General features: G+C 32.2%; 1 protein-coding gene across 2 annotated transcripts; it reads right to left on the bottom strand.

Annotated features, from left to right (window-relative positions):
- Window positions 1-322: 322 nt before the first annotated feature.
- Window positions 323-25,703, bottom strand: LOC123708194 (ras-related protein Rac1). Of its 2 annotated transcripts, none has more exons than XM_045658762.1 (6): window positions 25,387-25,703; window positions 8,240-8,311; window positions 4,796-4,976; window positions 4,353-4,487; window positions 3,054-3,220; window positions 323-2,578 (listed from the first exon to the last, which is right to left on the bottom strand). In XM_045658762.1, the coding sequence occupies exons 1-5, from the start codon at window positions 25,419-25,421 to the stop codon at window positions 3,062-3,064; spliced, it is 582 nt and encodes a 193-aa protein (XP_045514718.1). In that variant the 5' UTR covers window positions 25,422-25,703; the 3' UTR covers window positions 323-2,578; window positions 3,054-3,061. The 2 variants fall into 2 exon arrangements, with proteins under 2 accessions (XP_045514718.1, XP_045514717.1); XM_045658761.1 differs by having other exon boundaries at window positions 323-2,584; window positions 25,387-25,702.

Below are 25,703 nucleotides of genomic sequence, written 5' to 3' on the forward strand. Positions count from 1 at the left end.
TCCTTCTCCAATTTGCGAAATATCGAAACCATACATAGGTATTCATTTATTGATATCATGCATTTGTTGCCATGCTAATATACGTAGATTATCAATAGGTTATCTCTTAAATAATATCTTTTGTATATATAACTGACTTATCAAACATTTTATACGTCATAACTCATATTATTAAACAGTTGTACAAGAATAAAAAAAGGTTGATTAATAGAAGTATTTAGTAACATTTTAATTATTGATATTGCTTCCGTATTAAACTCGTTTAATTAAACAACATAACGAAGCATTTTGTATAGGTCATTAAAAATAAATAAAACACACATTTGAACAGTTAATATAAATATATTTTGAATTATTCAGAGGCTTCACAATATTTGGAAGAGATACTCGACACGATCAGCGTTACTTACATTTGTATAAAAATAATATACAAGCTGTACTAAAAGCGGGACATTTATCGAATACACAATTATTAGTAACAAATATTTCTTACCGATCACACATTTTTATTGTATTCATTCATTATTTTTTAGGTCGGCATAGACTACTTACCAACCATTTTGATTTTCTATAACTTTGTAGGTGTTGACACTGTCACTTGTTATTTTATTATTTAATCAAATAATCTATAGAAGTATGATTTGTTATCATACTTGTGTTGATAATTTGTTAATATTCTTTGAGACGTTTCGTGAAATCATACAATAAAAAGTACGTCGTTAAGGTGTTAACAAATTTATGACCTAACACCAATTATACACAGATTACAAAATGTATAAATTTAGACTAAAATAGCAATACTAAGTGTGGATTACATTATTAAAAAACAATTATATGATTGAAATTATTTAATGATATATAATTTGATAACAAACGAGTGAAAATATAACAGCTTTGACAATTAATTATCAACTAATACAAGTATTTTAGTAATGATTATATTTTAACTAATATGTGTACAAGCCCATTATGAAATAATTCACTTATAAAAATGCAACACCATTGTGAATGATGCGTTCGAAATTACTTACACTAAATGTATTTACATGCTGATTCTTCTAAATATTTGCATCTGAACAATACATTAAAACCTTATTACTAATAACTATTTAGTATTTTGTGCAATTGTTGATGCTTTAAAGTAAAAGTGCTTCTGAGACAATACTTCGCTAGCTTTACGGCATTTCACAGATGATTATGCTCTCAACGACAACCCTGTCACAAAAAAAATGTTTAACTAAATAGGGCTAATATTCTATAAAAGTTCTTAGGGGTACAATATAATGTACAGGGGTACAACAGTATTTTTGCGATACAATATAATGAAAAACTCGACGTTTTAAATTTTTTTTCACAGACTACAAAATATTGTCTCTCAAGATGCACCAAGCAACTAGTTCTATTTTCAAAAATTTAATAATAACAATTGATGGCATCGTAACGTCAGAACGAAAGAATCGAAACGTCAAGCAGTAACAATTGCACACACTTAAGACGCGTCGTATTCGTTACATCTAATTAATATTACCTTAGGAGTGGATTTAGACAGTAATTAACGTAACCATAATCGGTACATAGATATAAAATAGCTAGAGGCCATAGAATCGAGTCAATTAAAGCCTAAACCCGGTATCATATAGCGAATTATCTCCCCATACTAACCTAACGACCGAAGACACAAACGCCTATTTGAATTCGGCCGGACAATGCTATACATAAATTGTGCGGTGTAATGCAATAGTAATATGATATCTCCACTATACAATAGCTGAATTAAAATTGTACTGTATTCTTAAATAAATTTATCAATATGTATAAGACGGGAATTTACCAAGTATGGGACAAATTGTTGTGCACTACTATATAAGAATCTATGTCATTTTATGAGCATTTTATTAATTTCAGAATAATATTTTACACCTTTATAAGGTTGGTATTAGTGAAGATATCATAGTCTCGGCTTATTGCTTAAGCTTAGCTTTCCGATATGTACTTAAGCCCGCAAACGGGTGCCTCAAAGTTTCACAACATTAAACGATGTCCGAACATTTGTACCTTTATGGCTCCATTTTGATATTGAATTTGCCGACGTTAAAGATAGTTTATCTTACATCATATGAATATAAATTCTTAGCGAATACTGAATATGTACTTATCGAATATGAAATACAACAATTGAAAACATAATAAGCAATAATCGAAAAATATAATCTCTGCCTAACATAAATTTCAACAATTTCACCTAAAAACTGATTCACGAGAAAATATCCAAAATGTAAGACGAAAACAAATGGTGGGCATTAAATAGCATTTCATTAAATGTAGGAATGTATTTATTCTATTTTAGTGTCAGGGAAAGCACCCAAAATATTTGAAACTGTATAAAACCACTGCCATATTTTACCATAGACAACTGTCAATGTCATTCCACAGATTATACAAAAGCGGTAAAACGGACCTCACTCACACCACGTTACATTAATGATTATATTAACATTAGAGGATTAACATCTATCAATGCATTTGCAGACCATTCATCTATGTGCTGATGCGTGTAGTCTCTGCTGGTCTATGCTATCTGAAACTAATCAAAGGTGTTTTTAAGTAATTCAGCAACCCCTATCATTATATTTAAATATTTAAACGGGCATTTTGCTTACGTAGATTATTCTTGTGTCTTGGCAACTAAAATCCTTCAATCATTTTATCAAACACAGTTTAACAAAAATATTGAATAATTATTCACCAATGATAAAGTATGACCAATCAGAGTATTAGATTTTGTCTTTCTTAGATGTTTCAGCCTTCTGTGATTGACACGTGTGTTTCTTCGTGGTGTTTTCCTTCGGCATACGACCGATTGCTAATTAATATAATAACACAAAGAAAAATCCATTGGTGCAAAGCCACTAAGGTCCATACTGTTATTTGTATCTCAAGTCACAATTACGTCATAAGTGCTGTCAAATATACTTTATTTGACGTTTAGAACACGGACCACTAGTATAACACAAAATTTCAACAAAATTTATGAAGATCATGAAAACCCATACCTCGCTCTTTATAGAATATTACAGGTTGGCTTTTTCTTCTTCAGCGGTTGTACGGGACAGAGTACCGCTCGTATCGCCTCATCAAATACAGTCTTCAAGCCCTTTTGCGTCAGCGCCGAACACTCGAGGTACTTCACTGCACCAATCTCCTTGGACATGCTTAGGCCCTGGTAAAATAATAAATTGCTTAAACATATTTTTTTTCTGATTTTAATAGAGTTGAGAGTATATATGTTATATATCATCCTTATGAAAGTTGATATTTGCAATTTCGCACGGTCCATCATGAAGCAGCAAGCTATAACCAACTTTATCAGATAGGTCATAAAGATCATATTTCATTAGTCATACAGCATTAGTAGTCCATCCCCTAACACGGTTAAGATACGAGATCAAAATTTCTGCACTATTTGCACGTATAATACATTGTTGCAACAGGTATCGTAAACTTGCGACACAGCGTGCGCTTATTTGGAACAAAAAACGGAGAAAAAATCAGAGGAAGTTAATACGTTAGGTAAAACGTACGCCTTGTACCTCAACGATTATACTGGTCAATCTAGGAAGTAGGACGAGTTATTTCTTTCAATGTCGCACTAAAAACAAACTATTTACTAAGCTAAGCGTTCATTAGAACAGTATTTCGTATTTTTATAGGACACAATATAAATTAAAATGTAAAAAATACAGTATAATTTGGTATTTTGTTCAAACAAATAGACACGACATTATTAATACGTAATCGACTGAATTATGTTAATATGTTTTGTATTTTTTAAAGTATGGTCTCAAATTGGGTTTCGAATATCATTGTCACAGCCTCAGAAAGTGTTTTTAGCACCAAATATTTCCGTTATTTTATACTCGTACAACACTTTAAGTGATAAAAACGTTGTGTCTTCTATAAACGTGTACCACGAACAAAACGTAAAATAGAATAGTCAAAGAAATACAATAGCAACTATATTTTATGGTATTGTAAACTTGAGCAACGCTCCATGTATGTCTTTGGTTCGAAATTGTAAAGGAATTATTGCTTTATCTACACTTATAAATAGAAAATATAGTATTATTTGTTTGCATCGATTAGGTTCTAAAATTACACGACTGACTTGAAACACTCTTTCATCATTAAAACCCTAATCAACCCAAAGAATATTTTCAAAAAAGCTAGTATGAAATTACGATAGTGTGACCAAAGGAAAAACTAATAAAAATTGCCAAATCGCGAACACTGCGGAAACTATTGACAATAGAGTAATGTCATTTTATATTTTCATTCTATGAATAACTCTTTACCTGTGACCAGGTGATGGGAGCAAGTTTCTTGTCCTTCAACTTCTCAATGGTGTCCTTGTCTTCACGAAGATCGAGCTTAGTTCCCACAAGGATGATGGGGGTCGACGGACAGTGATGTCTCACTTCAGGGTACCACTGAAATCGATATTTACAAACTTTATTATGTTATATAGATGAACTGCCTATTGTTTATTTCAGTGACCATAAATCTTAGGCAACCTTATTGAATCATTGTTATTAGCTTGGTTAATTTGCCCGTCATTTACGTTTCATAAATTTATGTCAAAATGGAGCCTTAATGGACTCAGTTATAGCTTAAATACGAAGCGTATATATGTTCAAGTTATCAAATTGGGTCAAAATTGTTATTCAACAGCCAATTCAACTGCCACAGTATGACTTTACTTATGTAGTATTTATTTTAAAAAAATGACATGAATTACCTTAGCGCGGACGTTTTCGAAGGAGGCAGGGTTGACGAGCGAGAAGCATATTAAGAAGACATCCGTCTGCGGGTAGGAGAGTGGTCGCAGCCTATCGTAGTCCTCTTGACCAGCCGTATCCCAGAGCCCCAGGTTGATTGGCTTCCCGTCCACCATCACATTCGCCGAATAGTTGTCGAACCTGCAATGTTAAAGTCTTTATAAGATAAGAAACTATTATATCACCGCAAGTAAGTTGTCTAAGTCAGAGACAATGTAATGTTAAAATTTTAAAGAAAGTTGGGGGTGATTCTGGAAAGGTCCTTGTGCGACCACCATATACGTAGATGTTTTTTATTGCTATCAATTGTATTTATATGCATGTTTTAAGCATGCATATTGTGTTAGAGCAGTATGGTATAAGTCGTTTCAACGTGCGTCCCTGTAGTCGTAGGTACAATACCCGAATGTGCACCGAACGAACGTAGAAGCCTATGTGCGCATTTTACAGCCGCTCGCACGGTGAAGGAAAACATCGTGAAGAAACCTGCATGTCTTTTACCCAAAAATTCGAAGGTGTGTCAGGCACGGAAGGCTGATCACCTACTTGCCTATTCGAAATGTTAAAGGAACAGATACACAAATCTGAGGCCCAGACCTAATAGGTAGCGCCATTGGTTTGTTGTTTTAAAACTTATAAATAAATTGGTCACAAGTCAAGCCTTGGTTCTAGCCATCTTGAGAATTATAAATTTCAGTCAATCGCGAACCTATTTCTATAACATATTGTAGCTTACGTCTATTTCACACATACGTAATATTCTGTCTACATACAATTTCTTCGACATTAATAGGCTAAATATAATTACTTTCACAACCCATACTTAGCACTAATCCTATCAGTGTAATTGTATCTACCGCCACTAGGCCAAGGAGGCATGCAAATCACTATCATTAAAATGTTGATTTCATAGTTAACATTAATGAAACCGGGACATTATATATATATGAATGCGCATTGATATCGTATTTAAGCTCGCGGAAAAAAGAGGGTAGTTATTTAATCGTCTGTTATTTAGTCTGTCGCTTCATTTAACGAACTAATAGATTTTGACCTAGTTTATTTTTATTTGAAACGAGTCTTTTTATTTATAATAAAAATGCAAAGAATGAGTTTGTCCTGCTCATGCCATTTTTCCACGCTCAACATTTACTAATATGGGTAAACTGCATTGCATAATAGAAAAGTTACTTAAGTGATTCAAAGATCATTCCCAAGACATTTTTATCGCAGCTACATACTTGTGAAATTCTTTATAGTCCAGTCAATTTAGACATAAAAATTGTGGTCAAATAACAACTCTGGTTTGAGATTTTTTTGTTATAAAACTTACCGTTTTCAAGAAAAATCCAAACATCCTCAAATTTTGACTTTTGACCCCGAATAACTTTTGTAGCATACATAGGTAACCTTTGCTCTCCACCAATATTTGTCTCCAGAATTTTTTGTGGATGTCTATATTAACCGGACTAATATTGAAACATTTAAAGTGCTCGTCAGCTTAAATTACAAACCATGCAAGTAGCATGACTAACTTTTCTTAGAGGCAGGTGGCTTATTTCTCAGTATTCGACATCTGTTTTATTGCTTAATGATGTTTTAATAACTTTATTCTCAATAGCAGAAGAAGTCCCTGGATATTCTATACGTCGTGTAAACAGGTGTTACTAAGACAAAAACACGCGCGCTTCTGGCGTCTTATTATCAAATGTGGATGAAAGTATTTTAATCAATATTCCGACGTTATCTTCCGTAAAAAGGAATTGCTGGCTGCGAAACCTGCCCCGTACTAGTTTTTTTGTCCACGTTTCTTATAAAAAGGCCGGAAAGGATTTGAAGACCATATTTATTATAATATAAAATAAAAAACAAGTGCCGTTTAAATCTTTTAGATCTGGGACTCAGGTTTCTGTATATTTCTGATGATTGCCTTCTGTGCCTGACACACCTGTACGAGCGAGTGTTTGAACCTACGACCACAGGGGCGAGAGTCGGACGTTGTAAGCACTTTGCAAACAATGCTATTATATCGAATACATTACTATGTCATGTAGAATAATACTAGAATACTTACCAACAGCGAAATAAGCATACAATTAGTCATAATTCAAAACAAATAATTCATGAGAGCGCTACAAACCGACACCGAAATTACATTTGAAAACATCTACTCATATTTCATGTTCATACTTTTATGTATAAATTCTGACAGAGCTGAATATGGTAGAGCAAAAAACCTGAGTATAACAAATTTGCGTGGAACTGTTGTTTAAAATTATTATACGAATTTTCACCGTTATTATCTTTAAATTATAAATTTAACGATTATCGAGACTTGTATGTTAATTGCAGCGTCGGCGATACTGAAGCTGTTACATAATTACCTATTATCTCCAAACCGGTATAAGTCAACACAATTGAAATTCACACGAAATGTGTGGGATGAAAGAGCTCTAGAAATTAAATCTTGTTAATCGATTTTCGTCGTACATTGCTTAAGTATATTAACTCTCAAACATAATAATAGCTTATATTTCAAGCCCTACGACGCAAATTGCAGTACGAGAACTAATAAATGCGCATTAAAGAGATAAATCTGCCTACTAAACGCCTAATGCAGGAACAGTTCATTTAGTTAGCAAATTTCATGAAGGTCACTGCAAAAATAGTATAAGCTAAATTTTGTTATTCCAAGTCGACAAAAAACGATGCATCATACATTTATAATTTTCGCTTATAACATAAATCTCTTTAGAGGTGGAGTTAGCAGAGCACAATAAAATATTATTTCCGACAAAATATGCAGATAAGATTATGTATCACCTGTTTATAGCCGAATACGAATAATTTCAATTTGAAGTTTACTCCATTCGAAGATTATAATAATATACCCAAAGTGCTGGTTACGTAATATTGTTTACGACCATACCAATTTATACAGAGCATTAGACTTGGTGACAAGAAAATAGGTTAGATGCATACTGTATTAATGTATGAACGCTCAATTTATATTAACTCAAATACATATATTTATTAGCAGCAGTAGAACCGTCAGCGTGCAACTCTCATCACCGAGGTCGAAGGTTCGATCCCCGGCTGTGAAGCAATGAACTTTATTTTTATTTGGGCATTTAACATTCGCTCGAACGGTGAACGAAAACATCGCGTCAAAACCGCTTGCCTTAGACCCAAAAAAGTCGACGGCGTGTGTCACACACAGAAGGCTGATCATGGGGCTGACACTTCTGTGTTATTAAGAAAAGGATATCCATTATGGATCTCCTTTTAGATTAGAATAGATTCTGGGAACTTTATACAAAACTCACACCGTGAAATTAAAATACATCGTCATAACTTTCGTGCTTATAATATTCCTAGTTAAACATAATAATACAATTACTTACACTGTAGGTATGTATTCTCCTGGGAAGGCATTCGTAGTATAACTGATGAGGAGACATGTTTTACCGACGGCACTGTGGACAAAAGAAATTTCGTTTATCATAAACAAACTTTAACATTCAGAAGAAAGTATCAGTGCGAAAAGTGTATAGGCATAGTTATGCTATTAATGCTAACGTATTTCTTATACGCATAAGTTCCTTTATGCACAAAAATTATATTAAAGATTTCATATTAAGTATCTAACGAAACAAAAAAGGTAATTTAACACGACAGCGACCTCAAATCCCACGAAGGTTCTCTTTCCGTACAGACTCTAGAACTAAATGCGAAAGCAAGTAATTCCCGAGATTTGTTTAATGAGTTCATCTAGTTATCTGAGTGTACCAGAGCTTTGACATCCCTTCCTTAATGCATTTCCACCCTAGATATAATTAGCTTCTTACAATCTTAATACCACAAAAGCGATGCCCAGGTAAAGAACCTAAACTTATTAACCAGGGCCATAGCTACTGTAATTTGATACTTTTATTTTTGGTACTAATGAACAAAAATTGCAAACATATTTGTCAGAACATATCGTGGGTGGTTATACAGTCTTGAGAGCAGTGTTTCCTTAGTGGTATTAGCGTGAGACTCCTTGAGAATCCTTGAGGTCGTAGGTTCGATCCCCTGCTGTGTATCAATGGACTTTCTATGTGCGGCGCAAAGCCGTTTGAAACAGAAGGCTAATCACCTACTTATCTATGAAGGAAAATAAATTATCACGAAACAGATATTTAGAAATGTGAGGCCAAGATCTCAGAGGTGGTAGCACCACTGATTTTTATTACTATTCTTGCATACAAAACTTACTATACGATTCAGGTCTACTCGTTATTAAACTTATACCCTTGAACATTCATATACAAAATAAAAATAAAATATCTAATTATTCAAAGGCTGAGGTCATATTCATAAGCATTGAATATCTTGTTAATTCTGCAAATTCAAGGATTGAAGATAAACTTAAATAAGAACTTGTTACCGTTAATAAAGGGTCTTACTGAAATATGCATCAAATGCGTATTAAAAAGCCTTGGACGCTTAGTCTCGTAATTGAGGATTAAAAGTCAATAACGAAGCGCTTTTAAAAGTCTAGTTATTAGAAGGGTTTAGCTTGCAATAAGGAAGTTTCATGCACGTTTGTACCAGAAAAAAAAACTTATAAAATGAATAAAAATACCTAAAGCTGCTAAAACTAGACATTGTTTATAAACTTATCTTCCTTGTCTAGAAAAAAAAGTTATCGATACCAAAAAATTTGGTCAGATTCCGAATCGACTCCTTATGCCAAAAACCTTAACGGTAAATGTCAAAAATAAAAAATGAAATCCGGGTGTCATACGCTAAGACACTTACTCTTGCTTGTTAACTAATTTATATATTTACCTTTGCATGCCTACGAAAAACGGTTTTACATTTAAGTCATCACAAAACGTAAGCCTACTGTATATGCCAAAACCTTTTTTGACCCATAAAAAAAGAACACTCGAGCACGTTCTAGCCTCAAGGATAGAGGATATTATTCAAGTTAACACATAAATTGTAGAGATACGAGCTGTAATAAATATGCTTTAGGCATGCTCTACTCTTTAGATTTTAATGCGTCTCCGTGTCTTTGAGACTTTATGGTTATTTATTGGCTGATATATCATCTGTGTAATAAAACGTCTAGCCAATATCTACATTAACGAAGTGACGTCTACTCAAACAATTAAGTTTTGTTTGATAATGTTAATTTAAATATAGAATTTAAAACTAATATCATAAAAATAAAATATGTTTATTATGGAATATAAGATACAGATATCACTTATTCCACGTCATTAAATTTGTATCTGTAGACATCCCTACTCATCGGCAAAGAAGGTATTACTACTATAATACAAAGCCCGTTCCGAGACTGCTTGGCTGAACTAATATGATTATATTACTATAAATAGAAGAAAAAAGATGCATCTTGCTTAAACTTCCAATAACAGCGTTATCGTTCCCAGCGTCTTTATCTACAAGTTCGACGTAGTTTTCTCAATTTTCTTGGGATCGCGAGGAACAAGAACTAATTATTGGGATCGGGATAGCTATTGTAAGTTACAGAGGGCCCTAATATGCGGCCTCAATAATAGGTTGACTGCGAGCACAAACACAATTCTTATAATGCAATGCAATAATCTTATTTAAATAAATAAAGAAAGTGGTATCAATATATCATTCGAAAAACATGCTTTTTACTACGTACTATAAAAATGTTTCTTCACATCGGAATATTTGTATCAACCCGGGTGGATCCACTATAAAAATATTTATATTTATCGGTCACTATGACGCGGGAGAAATACTTTTCTGTACTTTTTTCACAAAAGCAAGGTACATATAGCTTTGAAATAATATTTTACACCAATAAATAAAATCAATCACAGAACAACTATGCACTGTGCTTTTACACATACATTTAAAGTCACTTTAGAATCAATTGAATCTTATCAATACAAAATACACATGGAGGCGTACAGTTCTTTCGAAACAATAGGCAAATATTACCATGTTCGTAATTCTGCCCTCGTGCTATCAATATTACGTCCTGTTTTCCAATTAGGGATGGCGTCTGAGTTATGTATCCGTTAAACCATTCAATTAATAATACCACTATCTTGTAACTACTAATATGTATTTTACAATTCTATACTCTGGCCAAGAAGTAATGAAAAAACGAAATGACATATAATAATAACAATTTATTTAAAAGGTAATGCGGTCTGATTTATTGTTACCATGATAACACGATATTAACTTTAATCCCCAATTATTACATCACAAGTGTTGTAATTGTGATGAAGACCACAACAATCATTTCATCAAATTAACATCTTATATTAAATTATATATTATATTTAAAAAAGAAAATAACAATACAGACTAAGCCAGCCTTAAGTAATTTCAAATCACATCAATAAGACTAACATCCCTAGTGTGGGAACTAGAGTCTTAACAATTTTATCAAAACCATATTTTGTTTTAAATATTAAAAAAAAACTATATTTCTAACTCTTAACTATGAATAATGATTTCGAATTGGTATAATTAACTAAAAATGTTTTATGATATACAACATTCTTTGTTTGTTTTTCTGTTCGAAGCATTTGTTTTAAACAATTTTCATTTTTCTTAGATCCTCTTTGACGATATTTGCAGCACGCATTCTATCAATGTTATGTCATACGGCATAAGGTTACATGAAAAAAGTAATTGTAAAAGCCGTAACTGAAAAAAAAATTGCTATCATAATAAAAGTCATGATTATTTATAATGGTGGTTAAGTATTCTTATTTTTTTTATTTTCCGCACAATTTTTTTATTTCATAAGAACCTTATCCTGACAAATACAAACGCAACAAAAAAATATTAAGCGAAATCGATCCAGCCGTTCACGTGTGATGCCGTGACCAAGGGAAATAGGGATTCATTTTTATATATATATATAGATAGATAATATGAGGATACAACGACCTAGACGTACCTATACCACTTTTCTCCGACCACAACTGAAAACGAAACGTTAAGTAAATAATGTAACAAATTTCCGTTTCAAGTTGTGATACTCCCAGTGTGACAGTAAAATTGTTATCAATTTATCATATGAAATGAAACAAAGCATCGTATGCAATCAATGCACGGTTTCGATGAATGGCTCAAGTGTTACGACTGGAGTTATTTATAACTGGCTCTCCCGCGTTGTGATTTTGCGACAGCCCTTATTGATTACCTTGTTTTTAACTTTTTAATAATCGTATAGTTCGTATTCAATCGTTTTTGTAAAATTTCATTTTCATACATGTTCGATGGGAGAAAGTTTGTTATGATATACCTACATACGTTTTATACGCTTAAAGCAAATGTTTTGCCATTTACTATCAGCCATATGATAATTAATTAGGAGTGGTTACTTATATAACTTAGTTAGAATTAAATGATTAATAAACCCAATCGAAAGCTCGTTATCTTTTGTTCATTTTGCGCGTATTCAGTCGTTTGAATTAAAGTTATCGAAACTTTGACAAGCTTTACATAACTGGTATGGTTTAGAATTCACATTTTAATTATAACGCTGGCATTGAATCTATTGAGTTCAGTAAGCCCACGCTAAACGGTTTGTATTTAGGTCTCAATTGTTACGTAAATTACGTGTGTCTCGCAACTTCTTATGGATTTTTTGACCTCTCACTTCTTAACCAAACGTGTAAGGTGGTTATGAAGCTCATTTTATATATGATAACTTGATCCAGTTTATACGATACGTACATACGTTCAACTGAGCAGCATTGGAATAGTAGTTTCAGCATGTGACTCGTTGAGGTCATAGGTTTGAATCCCGGCTGGACCTGGACTGTCCGTTATTAGCGCATCCAATACTCACTATGACGAAGAAAAAGATGCCTTAGACCCAAAAAGTCGAGTATGTTAGGCACTGAAGGCTGATCACCTACTTGCCTATTAGAAAAAACAATTGATCACGAAACAGATACAAAAATCTAAAAGATTGTAGCGCCACTGGGTTTTTTATATACGTTTCTATTTATAATTACAAACAATTTCTGGTATCAAACATTGGGTATATATACAACGATTATATAAACCATTCAACAATCTACAATTATACAAAAAATATAAAAAACGGAACCGAACCAATTAAAGGAATAAACTTAACATTTACAATATACAACTTGCAAACGATTCGTGTCAAATAACTCATTGACCCACAACTCCATCAACAAGTAAGATTGATCCGAGCGTAATAAAAATATAAGTATTTCATGACTCAGTCTGTTCAATCTTTGATAAACGATGAGTCACCAATCATTGAACGATTGAATTGTTGATTTAAGAAAAATATCGCTTAAGATTAAAATGAAAACTCAGCATTTAAATCACGATCACTCAAATTGCGAAGGAAAAGCGATTCCATGATATGAATATTCGTATATAATTTCCTTGCCTTTAGAAGGTCATACAGATATATCCGTTTGAGGATTTTATTTGTATCTTTTTCTTTATTTGTATATCTCTAAAGGTTTTTTTAATGTTATCTTAAAAGATTCTCACATTCAACGAACGCGCTAGCTAATCTACTAAAATTGATTGCCACATCCACTGCGTAGAACGAATAACTGGAAGCGTTCTTGAACTGATACTATCAGTTGTTACAAGTTGTTGTGATTCATAGTCGAGATTACATGCGGTAGACAAAGAACTCATCCGGTTACTCGACAAACATCAAGTTACTCACCGCTTTTCATAGTAAACGTACATTCAAATACAGACGAGAAAACGTGTAGAACTCTGAATGTCTACATACTGATTGTAACACAACTAACTTTTGCGCTTATGGTAAACTAGAATGTTTAAAAGTAATTGTTATAATCGTTTTTAATCAATCAAATAAGTATTTAATGTGGAAATTAATAAAAACATGTCACTGAAAATAGATAACCGTTAGTTCTTTATATCGAGATATATATTGTAAATGACCTCAATTCACTTACAAAACGCTGCCATTTAAAATATAATGAATATGCAAAGAAATGTTCTAAGTTTCACCGTAAATGCGATAGTTTTTTTAATTGTCGATGCCCAGTAAATACGCCGCAATTGTAAACCCAAAACTCCACTATTCTTAAAATATCTATGAAAAATACAGGCGCACCGTATATACCGTAATAGATGTTCAATTGTTTTGTCGCCCTTCTATGTATGTGATGTAATTATTTTTTTTAATTACAGAAAATGTACTAATTTATTCATTTTTAAAATAAACAATTGCCTGCTTCAATATTTCGATAATACTGTCAGTTCTAATTTAGTCTTGCTATATTTAAAATGTAGCATGAAAATTATATGAAACAAAGATAATTACAGCATAAAAGACAAAGCTCTCTCAGGATGCAAATTGGAATTAAGTATTCCAAAGCACTAATCGGATAAAGTAGTTAGGCGAAAGTCCGTTGACCTCTGTTAATTGGGTTTAAAGCTATGTCTTTTAAACATGAACCTATTTATTAACGAAAATTACAAATAAGAAAAAAATATAGATTTTTAAAGTCATTCTATATTGTATGTAGTTGAGTTTTAGGGTGGAAGATGGACCAAACGAGTACCATAATGGAAAGGATAATGGCGACCCCAAATTTGATGGAAGGACGGCTTTTCTATTTTCCACTTATTTTTCATCTTCCCCAGAGGGGTGAGGATGTAAAACGAATAACGACTGTGCACTCCATTTGATTATGATTAGTCAACAAACAGCATCACTGATCCGATACGTCTTGTTATTACGTCCGTTAGTTCACAATTGAACGCAACGTTTTGTCTTGGGTCTCGTTCCATCTCACCCTCCAGGTTGCTTGTATAAGGAAAAGATTACAGGCAGGGACCTTTGGGTATAGAGCTCCTCCACTATAAAGTATATTTTATAGTAGGAACAAATCATTAGTTAGTCAATGAAATTTGTGTTTTACTTTATTGTAGTAAAAACGTCAGTATTACGGGTTACATCTGTTTAATGACCTTAAATACTATTTCTAGTTTATCTATTCCCAACTCGGTCAGAACAATTAAAATATTTTATACATATAAATATTTTATACATATAAATATTTTACACTAACATCCCTTTAACCCTCATACAAATATGATTGATTAGAATGAGACTACCAACAACAATTCAACCGTCGTTTATGTCCATGTACCGACACAGGATATACATTTGTACCAAACTTACTCATATCGTATTATTCGAAACATAGAAATTTGATATAAGATCTTCATTTATAGCGAAAACCATAACATCGAAAGATATACCTGGTTAACCATTTGCATCAAGTACCTCTAGTATCTCTGCGTACAAACACTAAAAAGTATTTGTTTTTATCGAACCGGCATTAATACGTTACATCAACGGAGGTAATCCTTACACAAGCTAAGAATTCATACAAATGGAATTTTCATCTAAAAGATTCTAACACCTCGCAATCCTTGACTCGGCACCATCAAAACAATAACACTAAAGCTTTCCATTTACTTTATATACGACACATACGCTAGGGGATTCCATAACGTAAACAGTTGACAGAATCGATTCATATGGAAGCAACGACCTTCGGAAAATGCCGTGCCTGCAAATCAAATAGAAATGGCAGGTAAATTGACTCTATTGTTCTATTATCAAATTTAATTGAGTCGACGAAACAATGAACTCGAACTCACTTATACATTCAATAGCCTAGACCTATGAATATTGGTAAGATTTTCGATATCTAGCAGAGCAAGTCTCCAAATACGAAAATTGTCCATAGAAGTTGAGTAGTCACTAATAGCTAATAGTTCTCTAATGCGGCTTAGAGTAGATAAATATCTGCACCTCTTTTAATGAAAATTAATGACACGGTGTGCTGTAACTGTATCTTCTAAAGCAAAATAATTATTTTAATATATCCTACATTAACAACACAGCCACGTTCATATAAATATATTTTAAAAAATCACTCTACGAATTCTGTCTTTTAAAGCCAAAGAATATTGAAAAGGCTCGCTAGATACTCTCATGAACGTGATAATTATCACCTAAAATCTGTTCCCTTAAGAGCAATTGCTATGACAAGAAAACGTAAATATGACTAATGAATGAACGTCATGCAACACTTCCCATAAGCACGAGTGCGTAAGTCATTTACGATAGTCTATAATTAGTCGCGATATAACCTTTTGGTCCTCCCAATACGTAATTGACATGGATACGATAACACTTGGCAATGCTTAAATTTGTTTAATACTTATTTAATAAATAAACTTATGCTATTAACGGTATATCATAACATACATTATATACCGTTCTAAAATCGAAAACTGATTATTATTACGCAAAATAAAAGATGAAAAGTTCATAACGTAAATTACATAATTAGCAAATCCTCGATTTCTTCGTTTAACAATCGATTTCTAAACGATTGTTGGAGTTGGCAACATTTTTTACAACCCATTGTTCCGGATCGATCATAATGAACAATTGTTGGACGAAACCGTCCAATTTTGCACTTTTGATGATTTTTTGAAATCGGATACGCGTACCGGATATTTTTAATAACTTAGCTGTTACACTACAATTGCAACAGGCGTATTAATTCAACATAATCCACTCGCAAACGTACATATATTGTATTTTGTATAACTAAGTAACTGTTTATATAACTTTAGTAAATAGTTTATTTAGTAGAACATTAATACAAAACAACAAAGAGCGGTAACATCTGTTCAGCACATTGGCAATCTCAGTAGGATACAGAGATACGGAACCAATTCTTCGAGCACATTACGCCCATTGTACTGTTTTATTTATATTACAAATTCAAAAATTATTCATTAGAAATGATATGGATTGTGAGTGAAAATAAAGTATAGATCTCGATATTGATATTTAAGACAGTTCTCTGATGGCTGACATTAATATAGCCATCTCATTTCTTGATGGGCCGCAGATGGCCAGTGCCACGCGACTGAACTAGAGAACATTCTGGTAAAAATTTATACTTCTGGTTGCAAATCCTACACACATCAAGTTTGGGATATGATGAGAGTAAATTAAAATATATATATTAATGTCAACCACTGTGCCCAGAAGTATGTATGAAGTATGTACTCTGATAGGGTAGAAGCAATATAATATGAAGGGCAACTCGGGAAAGTGTGCTTTAATTGAATCCGTGCTGAGGTATAATGATATACAATTCAATGAATCTTCACCTTCCACTAATGACATCACAGCACTATACATAATTAAAAAAGGTTTTACAGAGAACTTTTTAAGAAATATATCTATCGTTTACGTAGCCGTAATAGAAAGGGCTGGATATTGTTTCGCTTAACAATTATTAGGTATTGACTTTTGTTGAGATTACTAAGATGTATATTGATCCTTTAGTAATGTTCATATACCCCAATAGAATACTTCAGTTCAGCGTGCGACTCTCATGCCTGCGGTCGTGGTTCGATCCCAGACTGTGCATCAATGGACTTTCTGTCTAAGTGCACAATTGAAACTAGCTCGAACGGTGATATGGAGTATTGGTGGTATTGCGAGAAAATCGGTGTCTTAAACCGTTAAAGTCGACGGCGTGTGTACAGATGGCTGATCATCTATTTGCATATTAGAAAATACAAATGAATCCCACACCTAAATGGTTTTAGCGCCACTAACTGTATCACATACCGCTACTAATTTATTATTGAATAGTTATTAATAGTAGTCGATGGTAATAATATTTTCAGGGAAGAAATATCAATTGAGTGATATATAAAAATTAATGGATGGTTAATTCAATGGTCCAATAAAAAAATAGTATACATACAAGAAGTATTTACCCCAAACCATTTAATTGCCAAAAAATGCAAATTATTAAAGCGTACATTTAGATGTTACTGATGATTATCAAATGGGTAATTCCTTATACAGCTTCGCAAAAAAAGCACATAAATTTACTAATTTATCTATGGATTAGTATAGCCAGCATTTTTTAATATTAAAATACAGGTTTCAATACTCGATTTCAATACTAGGTCACACAATTTTTCAATTCAAAATATGTTTTATCCAGCTCCAGCCCCATGTACAGACCGATTATTAGTTTTACTATTAAACTCTACTCCAAGCAATGTATGAACGCAAATCTGAGAAGCAACATAACCGTTAAACGTTAACCGCGACTTATACCACCGGCTTTCCGGAATTCCGTATGGTTGCACACTAAACTATATAATGTTTACGATGCTTTAACTAGTTGCAAGATATGTTAAAATATTATTTCGGTCAGTTATGATATTCTGGAAGTTCGATGGAAGATAAGTACAGTATACTGAACTTCACTTCTCAGAGCTGCTCAACCACCCTTTTCAATTCCAAAAACACACACCTTTCTTAAAAATGAGTTTAAATTCTTGAACTATATATTATGCTCATCGGATATATACATTTTAGAAAAACCATCTCACAGCTCATCCTTCGTAAACATGCCTCTTAGGATCTCCACCATAAAGAATACGGCTCTCCGATTAAACACGATTGGCTAAAAGTTTTTTTATATAACCTCTTAACCATACACTACATAGACTTTTGTAATTATTATTTTTTGTAATTGTATATTATTTATGTATTTTTGAACCTAGCATTGTGATACATGACATAAGATTAGCATTCGATTTATTTTTATAATTCACTTTAGTTTTGCATTTGCATAAGTCTACATTGTTATAAGATTTCTTGTTATTTATCCACATAATGTGGCATATCAGTAAAGATTACCCTTTCATTCATTGAAATAATAATACGAATTCAGTGAAAGAAATTAATGTATCTCAATATATGTGATGTCATCGAATATTCACATCAGAGCTGTATTATGTGAATCCCAATATTACATTTCGCCTTGAGTACCGTGAACTCATAACAATATACCTCTCGATGTGAACAGTATAAAAGCATAATCAGCAGAAAGCTTTATCGTGAAACGATGGTAACATACATTTAGTAGTTACTCGCTACTGAATAAAATGTTACTTCTATTATGCAGATAAATTATTTATTATTTAAATAAACGATCGTTTGTGACTGTCTCTTAAGAGCTCCACTGTAAAAAATATATCATATTCGTTTCGTTTGCATAACAGCATTTTTTTTATTGTTTTCTGTCAATTTCTGTCATTGTTTAGTTATGTATTTCATTATTAAAATTCTAACAGATTGATATTTTTTATTAAACATAAACAGTGCTATAAAACTACTTTAGTTTAATCTAATAAAAAGTTAAACCCACTAAATCTATTAAAGCCCTTCATTCATATTTTCAATTAACAAAATAAGCCCAATTTATCTTTGAAAAGGAAGGCCTTTTCACCCTAGTATAAACTAAGTTACATAAATTAAGCTTAAGCTAGTTTAAAATGCTCAGATAAGGGTGTAGTAACACGATAAGGCAATTACCACGGAGATACTGATAGCCTGCATATAATGTTGGTAACATTATCTGCCGCGCAGCTCAATTATGACCGTATATCTTGAATAATAGTAGCCTTTTGCTAGCATTCTCCAAAAATTACTAGTAAATAGACACGCTTGATTCATGGATGGATGGATTTGATTCTTGGGGTAAATAAATAAAAAACCAGACAACCAACCAGAATATACATTTCTAAACTGCCAAACAGTGCAACACGTATTACATAAAGATTAGAACACATATAACTAATACTTTTGGAGTAAAATAAGATGTAAAATTATAAATCTATTCCATTATGTAATTGTAAAAGTGTAGTTCATTTTAGTATGTACTAACTAAAATAATGAACACATTATAAATTCATCATAAGAACATTCGAATAACTAACTGCCTATACTATAAAGAAATTCATACTTCCATTAATAATATATGAAAGGCGAACCCAGTAGGTACTTCGGCCCGCTAATCGAGCTGTTCCGGTGTTAACTCAATTTCCTCGCTGAGGAATTTTTAAATGAGAGTTTGCGATTTTACTTTGAATTAAACGCTTCCGAACAATATCGAGGCTAAATTCTTTGAAACTGTTGATAAGATAATCGAGTATTTATCGAGCATTTGGGTTCTTTCACTACACGTAGATACTTTAAAAATGTTCATTATTGATTACTGCTTCAATTAGTGACTAACTTATATTATAATTAACAACTTTATTTCAAAGTGATAAACAATGGTTTCAAGCATTAAAAAAAGCAAGACTAATTTTGTTTATTATTTTATAAAATAATGTACGAAAACTGCGTATATATCTCCTGTGTAAAAACAACATTAAAAAATCTGGAGGTAGCTTGCTATAAAGCCGAAGATTGCATGTTCATTGTAGCATTGTACGTTAGTTAAGATGCATACAATCTACATCCGCAACCAGGATACACGTCTCAATCCTCGCATTGTGCAAAATCGGGTCAGGCGAGCCACCACTACGCTCCAGGAACTGGGGCAGAATAGTTATTACTCGCTACATTGCCTGGAGGGCCCTTTGAGTTTATTTTTAGCGAAAAAACTTGGTTAAATACTCGGAAGTTACCTGCAATGTTTAATTAGGTTAAATTGTTATACGTTTTTGAACGTTATTGAATAATGTTTCGCTTGTTTGATCGAACGAATACAAAGTAACATGTGATCGATCAAAGTATTTAAATTAAAGCTTCTCTAACAGATATAAATACATTCATTGCATAAATAGACGTTTGTAGCGATGAAAAACTTCATTATAAGATATCAAATACTTACAAACGTAAATTGCTAAGTATAAAACCCTACGGATGAAAGCACAACTAAATGAGACATCCTCCGAAAATAACAGTGCGAAAAATCCAAATCAAATCCAAAAAAATCCATATCGTATACGAAATAATAATCAGGATAAGCGATGCGATCGTACAACGATAAAACTTGAAACGTATCAAACCTCACTCAAAACATTGACCCAAATACAACTCGTCACTCGTCATAATGGCGAATGGTAATGACATGCAAAACGGTCGGAAATTGAAGCCAGTAAAAAGTCCTGGAAAATGCAACACACTCAGCATAATGTTCCCTACAAATGTCTGAGCGTTCCCAAAACCCGTTTTACGCTCGCTGGTACTTTTATGGTAAAAAGGTTACTAGGGTGAAAGGTGACTATCTGAATGCATAGAAACGAAGCAACTTCCAAGAAATCTAGTCTATTATGCATGTATGACCTTGTCGAGAACCCTTGGAACCGGTCAGAAGAATGTACGCAAAGCACAACCAGTTATAAGAGAACTCCAATTACACATTACAAACAATGCTCTTCGAATAAAGGACATTTAAGGGGAAAGGATCAACTAGTTTTAGGACTATTGTCCCCTCGGTTTTAAAAATTCAAGCTGTGTTTCATAATTCACGAATAATAATATTTTCTTGTATCAGTCCGGAGATGGTTTTCTAGAGGCACTTATTTGTATTGACTGTTCTTCAATACCTGATTAAAATTTTAACTTGATATAAAATCAATCATATCATGAATTTCTTTTATAGTGTAATGTTTATGGGTACTCAAGACGTGTGAACTGTACCACTTCGGCAAGCGCTAGTGTATTACCCAAGTAAAGGATAACATTACTTTTGAACCAATTCATTTATCGAACGTAAACGCATAAACTACCACTAATTTAGGACAATACTTCCCCGTTCGTTTGTTATAGCTGCACCAATTAACAACCGTCAGGCCAAAAGGGGAACGTATGAGTTGCTTAATCAGATCAAAGATATTAGTGTAGTATAAGTGTTTCGTCATCGGTATTTATAGTATTCAACGCGAGAGAAATTTAATTTCTAGTTTAGAATGCAAATAAAAGTTTATGGTTGTGTTCAGTCATACGTACGTTTAATATTTGTTTCAGAGAACAAAGTTGAATGGTAAACTTTCGCCTATAATAAAAGTTAAACAAGTCTTCGAATCGAATTCTCTGTCAAATTTATCATAAATAACAGAGTAGGATTAATAGAAAGTAGCTTTTTCTGAAGTTCAAACACCATAGGTTACGCCAGATTATACTATGTGTCGGTTTCTATACAAATCTATTTTTTTAATCATTTGGACTTAGATAATAAGAATTTCACCATTATAAATCCAGTATTGTAAGAAAACATAAAAAGATAAGTAAGATGAGACAATTAAATATTTCAAGTTATACAATTAATAAGACAAACGGCAAGTACTTTTAAGAAGCGATTTCCAATTTGATAAAGCTTATTCATCGTAATCCAGTGTTAAATATATATTGGGCATATACTTTACCTTAATTCGTTTAGTATTGTACACTAATGTGATTACATATCAAATCCCCTCACAGACAAGCGGGCTTGTCTGAGTGTACGTCACTTGAGTACATTGACTGTTTACCGGTTATGAGAAATAGTAAAAAGGTAAGATCGCTTTAAGATTATATTATGGCTAAGAAAAAACCTGCAGCGTGATTCATAAACATAACATATAATCATTTGTAAAATATAGTTTCACAACAACAAGTAGTGAATGAAGATTATTTTTCTTGCCCCCTCTAGTACAATAATACGCACATTTCTCATTTCTTCATATTATTGTATATATTGATCGGGCAATATTATATTTTAAACTGTAAGTTAAGTTTTGCGAACCATTATTTCTATAATTAACCCCAAAATGGACAACCCAATTTAGCAACCATGGACGTGGGAAAACAAGACGAATGCCACGACTCGGCTGATACGGGTCTACGGGCACGTGATTGAATGCTAATAGGCTGGGTAAGCTAACTTCTGGGTGGCGAAATTGTTCCCAATCAATGCCACTCATCATAGCTGAGCGGTTAAGTTAAGTCGTAAAGAAATTAACATATTTGCAAGAGTTCAGTGAAGTGTTGCATTTTTCCATACAAAAAAGTAAAATTAGAAGAAAGAAAAAAAAGATTTCATATTAGAGATAAGAAACTTAAATGTGCATAGTGACTTATTAAAACAAAATCAACTTTCAAAAAAGTTGTTATTTCTATAATCTTGCCCATTAATTTGCACATAACTAGGTGATACTACTTTCTGCTATAAAACACTTTCTAGAATCTTGAATTTATTTTGTGATAATATTTAAATTTAAGTCAGCACATAATGCATAACTAGGTTTATCATTACTAATCAAAGTGTTGCTACAATTCTTTATAGGTTTGAGATTTCAACATCTGTTTCAGTAGGTGATTCGTATAAAGATAGAGGATAAAATTTCTAATTTGTAAGAAACTCCAAAATGACAAATACTTTGTTGTTTACTTTGAAAAATTTAGACAAATTCAGAATATTGATTGTTTACCTAAGCCAGTAAATTACATATTGGAAAATTACATAAATTAAAGTAATTTTGACCCTGTTCATTACAAATCAAATGCATATATGCAATAGTTCTTGAATCCAGTGATCTGAATAGTTCTTTGATAATTCCTTTATTAACTTTGGATTACTTTGAAATATCAACCATATGGATGTTAAATAACCAGTTTGACCCATTGCTAACTGGTAAGTCTCTAATCAGTAACTAGTTTATAGGACACTTTCGCATGTTACTTTCTATGTGTTAAGATCTATGTCAATATGCGTCTTGTCTCTATTTAGTGATCATTTAGACACTTAAATTGATTTCTATCACCAATATGCTAACATTGGTTATGACAATCATAAGAAATAAAGTATTGTAATGAGGTATTAAGATTTTCAAATAGTATGGTATATATTATTGCTTGAGTGACTCTGAAATTGAGAATGTGAACTAATGGATTTTTTATATATACACAATTACTCCTACAGTTAAGACAAATAAAATGACAAACTGACATGTCTTAAGGTAATGAAAAAGTAATTGAATTACTATATTTTTGTAAGGAAAAGGTACATACATACTTTTAAATAGATGTATTAATGTGGGAAAGTTTAGTAAAAACTCGAACTTAGTATCACAAAATATTACACAAAGTATGAAATCTGAAATTAGTTGTGCCATATTTGTTGTTGTTGTTACATATTTGTGCCATTTTTATCTAAACACTACCAACGTCCTTCACATCAAATTACTAAAGAAATATTCAATGCAATCTTCAAAGAAAATTATTAAACCCAAAAATATTTACAGACAACCTTGTACTACAATGTTTCACCGAAATAACTTTTATTACAACATTGTTTATAGCTCCCACATGCTCTCAGCATGCAAATCAATTACTTTTACTGACTATTAATTTCACACATTTTATTCTATTACAACATCTAAGAATATTTCACACATATTTTGTCTTGACTTTGTATCTCTTACTATGAAATAATAGTTTCATTAACATTCTACGTACTAAAATATAAACATATCATATTTATCAATATTATTGTGGAAGTTCTAGACATTGAGGTAAATGATTTGAAAGCACACTGGAGTAAGTAGGATGACAGAAATAATTAAAAATCAATTCAAATATAGGCAGCTTCTGCCAATTTATTTATATCTGGCTTATTTTATATAAAATACATAATTTTTAACTAATATTTTGAAGTTGCCTAGTTGATTTAGTAGTTATAGTAGACACACCACAAACATTTCTATTTTTTATTATGCTGAGCTCCGTGTTACAAGTAATTAACAGAATATAATAAGCATTTAGACTGTTCAAATGATAACTGTAAAGTTATAGTAAATATATCAGCAAAACACTAATACAACCCATTTAATAATTTTACTTGAAACTGCAAAGTCAAAAATCTAATAATAAAGTTTAATATAAAAAGGAAGTAATTAATATTGTCCCAACATTGTAATGCGAACCTTGAAAACATTTGTACAAGTCAATAATATTAGTTTACTGCACTCATCAAGCAAAAATGGAATTATATTTTATTTAATTCTTTTGATAAAATTAGTCTAAATAAATAATATCTGAAACTTTGGTGGTCCAAACACCACCTCACAATCTACAATTACCTAATGTGTTTTTGTGTATCTAAATGTTAATATATGGGATGTTTATACTTTGCCTGAAAAATCAGGTACTCATTCAGTACCTTCTTTTCTAGATGGTTATAACATATAATTTTTAATTGACATATATAATTTGTCATATTGTGATAATGTGTAAAGTTAGCATCTGTAAGGAGAATTATAACAAATAAATTTAACATGATTTATATAAATTAGAAAACTTTTATATACATAGAGATGACAATCAGTCTTCTGTTATCTATTATGATAAGATACATTTGATATGTATTGAACGATAACAACTCATTTAATATTTTAAATAACGTAATCTATTGAAGATCTTAAAATAATAAAAATAAAAATGCGTTATCCAATTATCGAATATAAATGACAGCATAATATGAAGAAATACAGAAACGTCCGAATGTGTTATCGTGAACAATTGCTTTTAACGTCGCTGCACACGGCGGATTTGAATAAACATGACGTCAGTTACAATAATCAAGCTTTTTATAACAAAGCAAATTAGTAATTTAGTTTTACGTACCCATCACCAACTACAACACACTTGATCGCCTGCATCTCGTCAAAAATCCGTTGTACTAATAAAACAACACGATATCAATCACACCGTACGCTTCAGGACAATCTTCAATTCGTTAACACTACACTATTGCTTTATGTTGCTATTCACACATGACACGCAACGTCAAAACGCGGTTAATGAAGTTAAATACTTAGAGAAAAATGTATCTACCATATTCCTATTTTACAAAATGAAAGACTCAGTGAGTCACACTAGCCAGCAACAGATTTACCGATTCGATGGCGAACGGCTGGACGATTACGCGATGACCATTTTCA

Source organism: Pieris brassicae, chromosome 4 (assembly GCF_905147105.1).
Source record: "Pieris brassicae chromosome 4, ilPieBrab1.1, whole genome shotgun sequence".
Taxonomy (NCBI): Eukaryota; Metazoa; Arthropoda; class Insecta; order Lepidoptera; family Pieridae; genus Pieris; species Pieris brassicae.

Bases quoted from the DNA above. Each gene is read 5' to 3' on its own strand.
- LOC123708194 (XM_045658762.1), bottom strand. From the start codon at position 25,421: ATGCAGGCGATCAAGTGTGTTGTAGTTGGTGATGG. The intron at 4,977-8,239 runs GTAAGTAATTGT...TTAACATTGCAG, and splicing joins GGAGAATACATACCTACAGT to GTTCGACAACTATTCGGCGA. The intron at 3,221-4,352 runs GTAAAGAGTTAT...TTATTTTACCAG, and splicing joins CTCCCATCACCTGGTCACAG to GGCCTAAGCATGTCCAAGGA.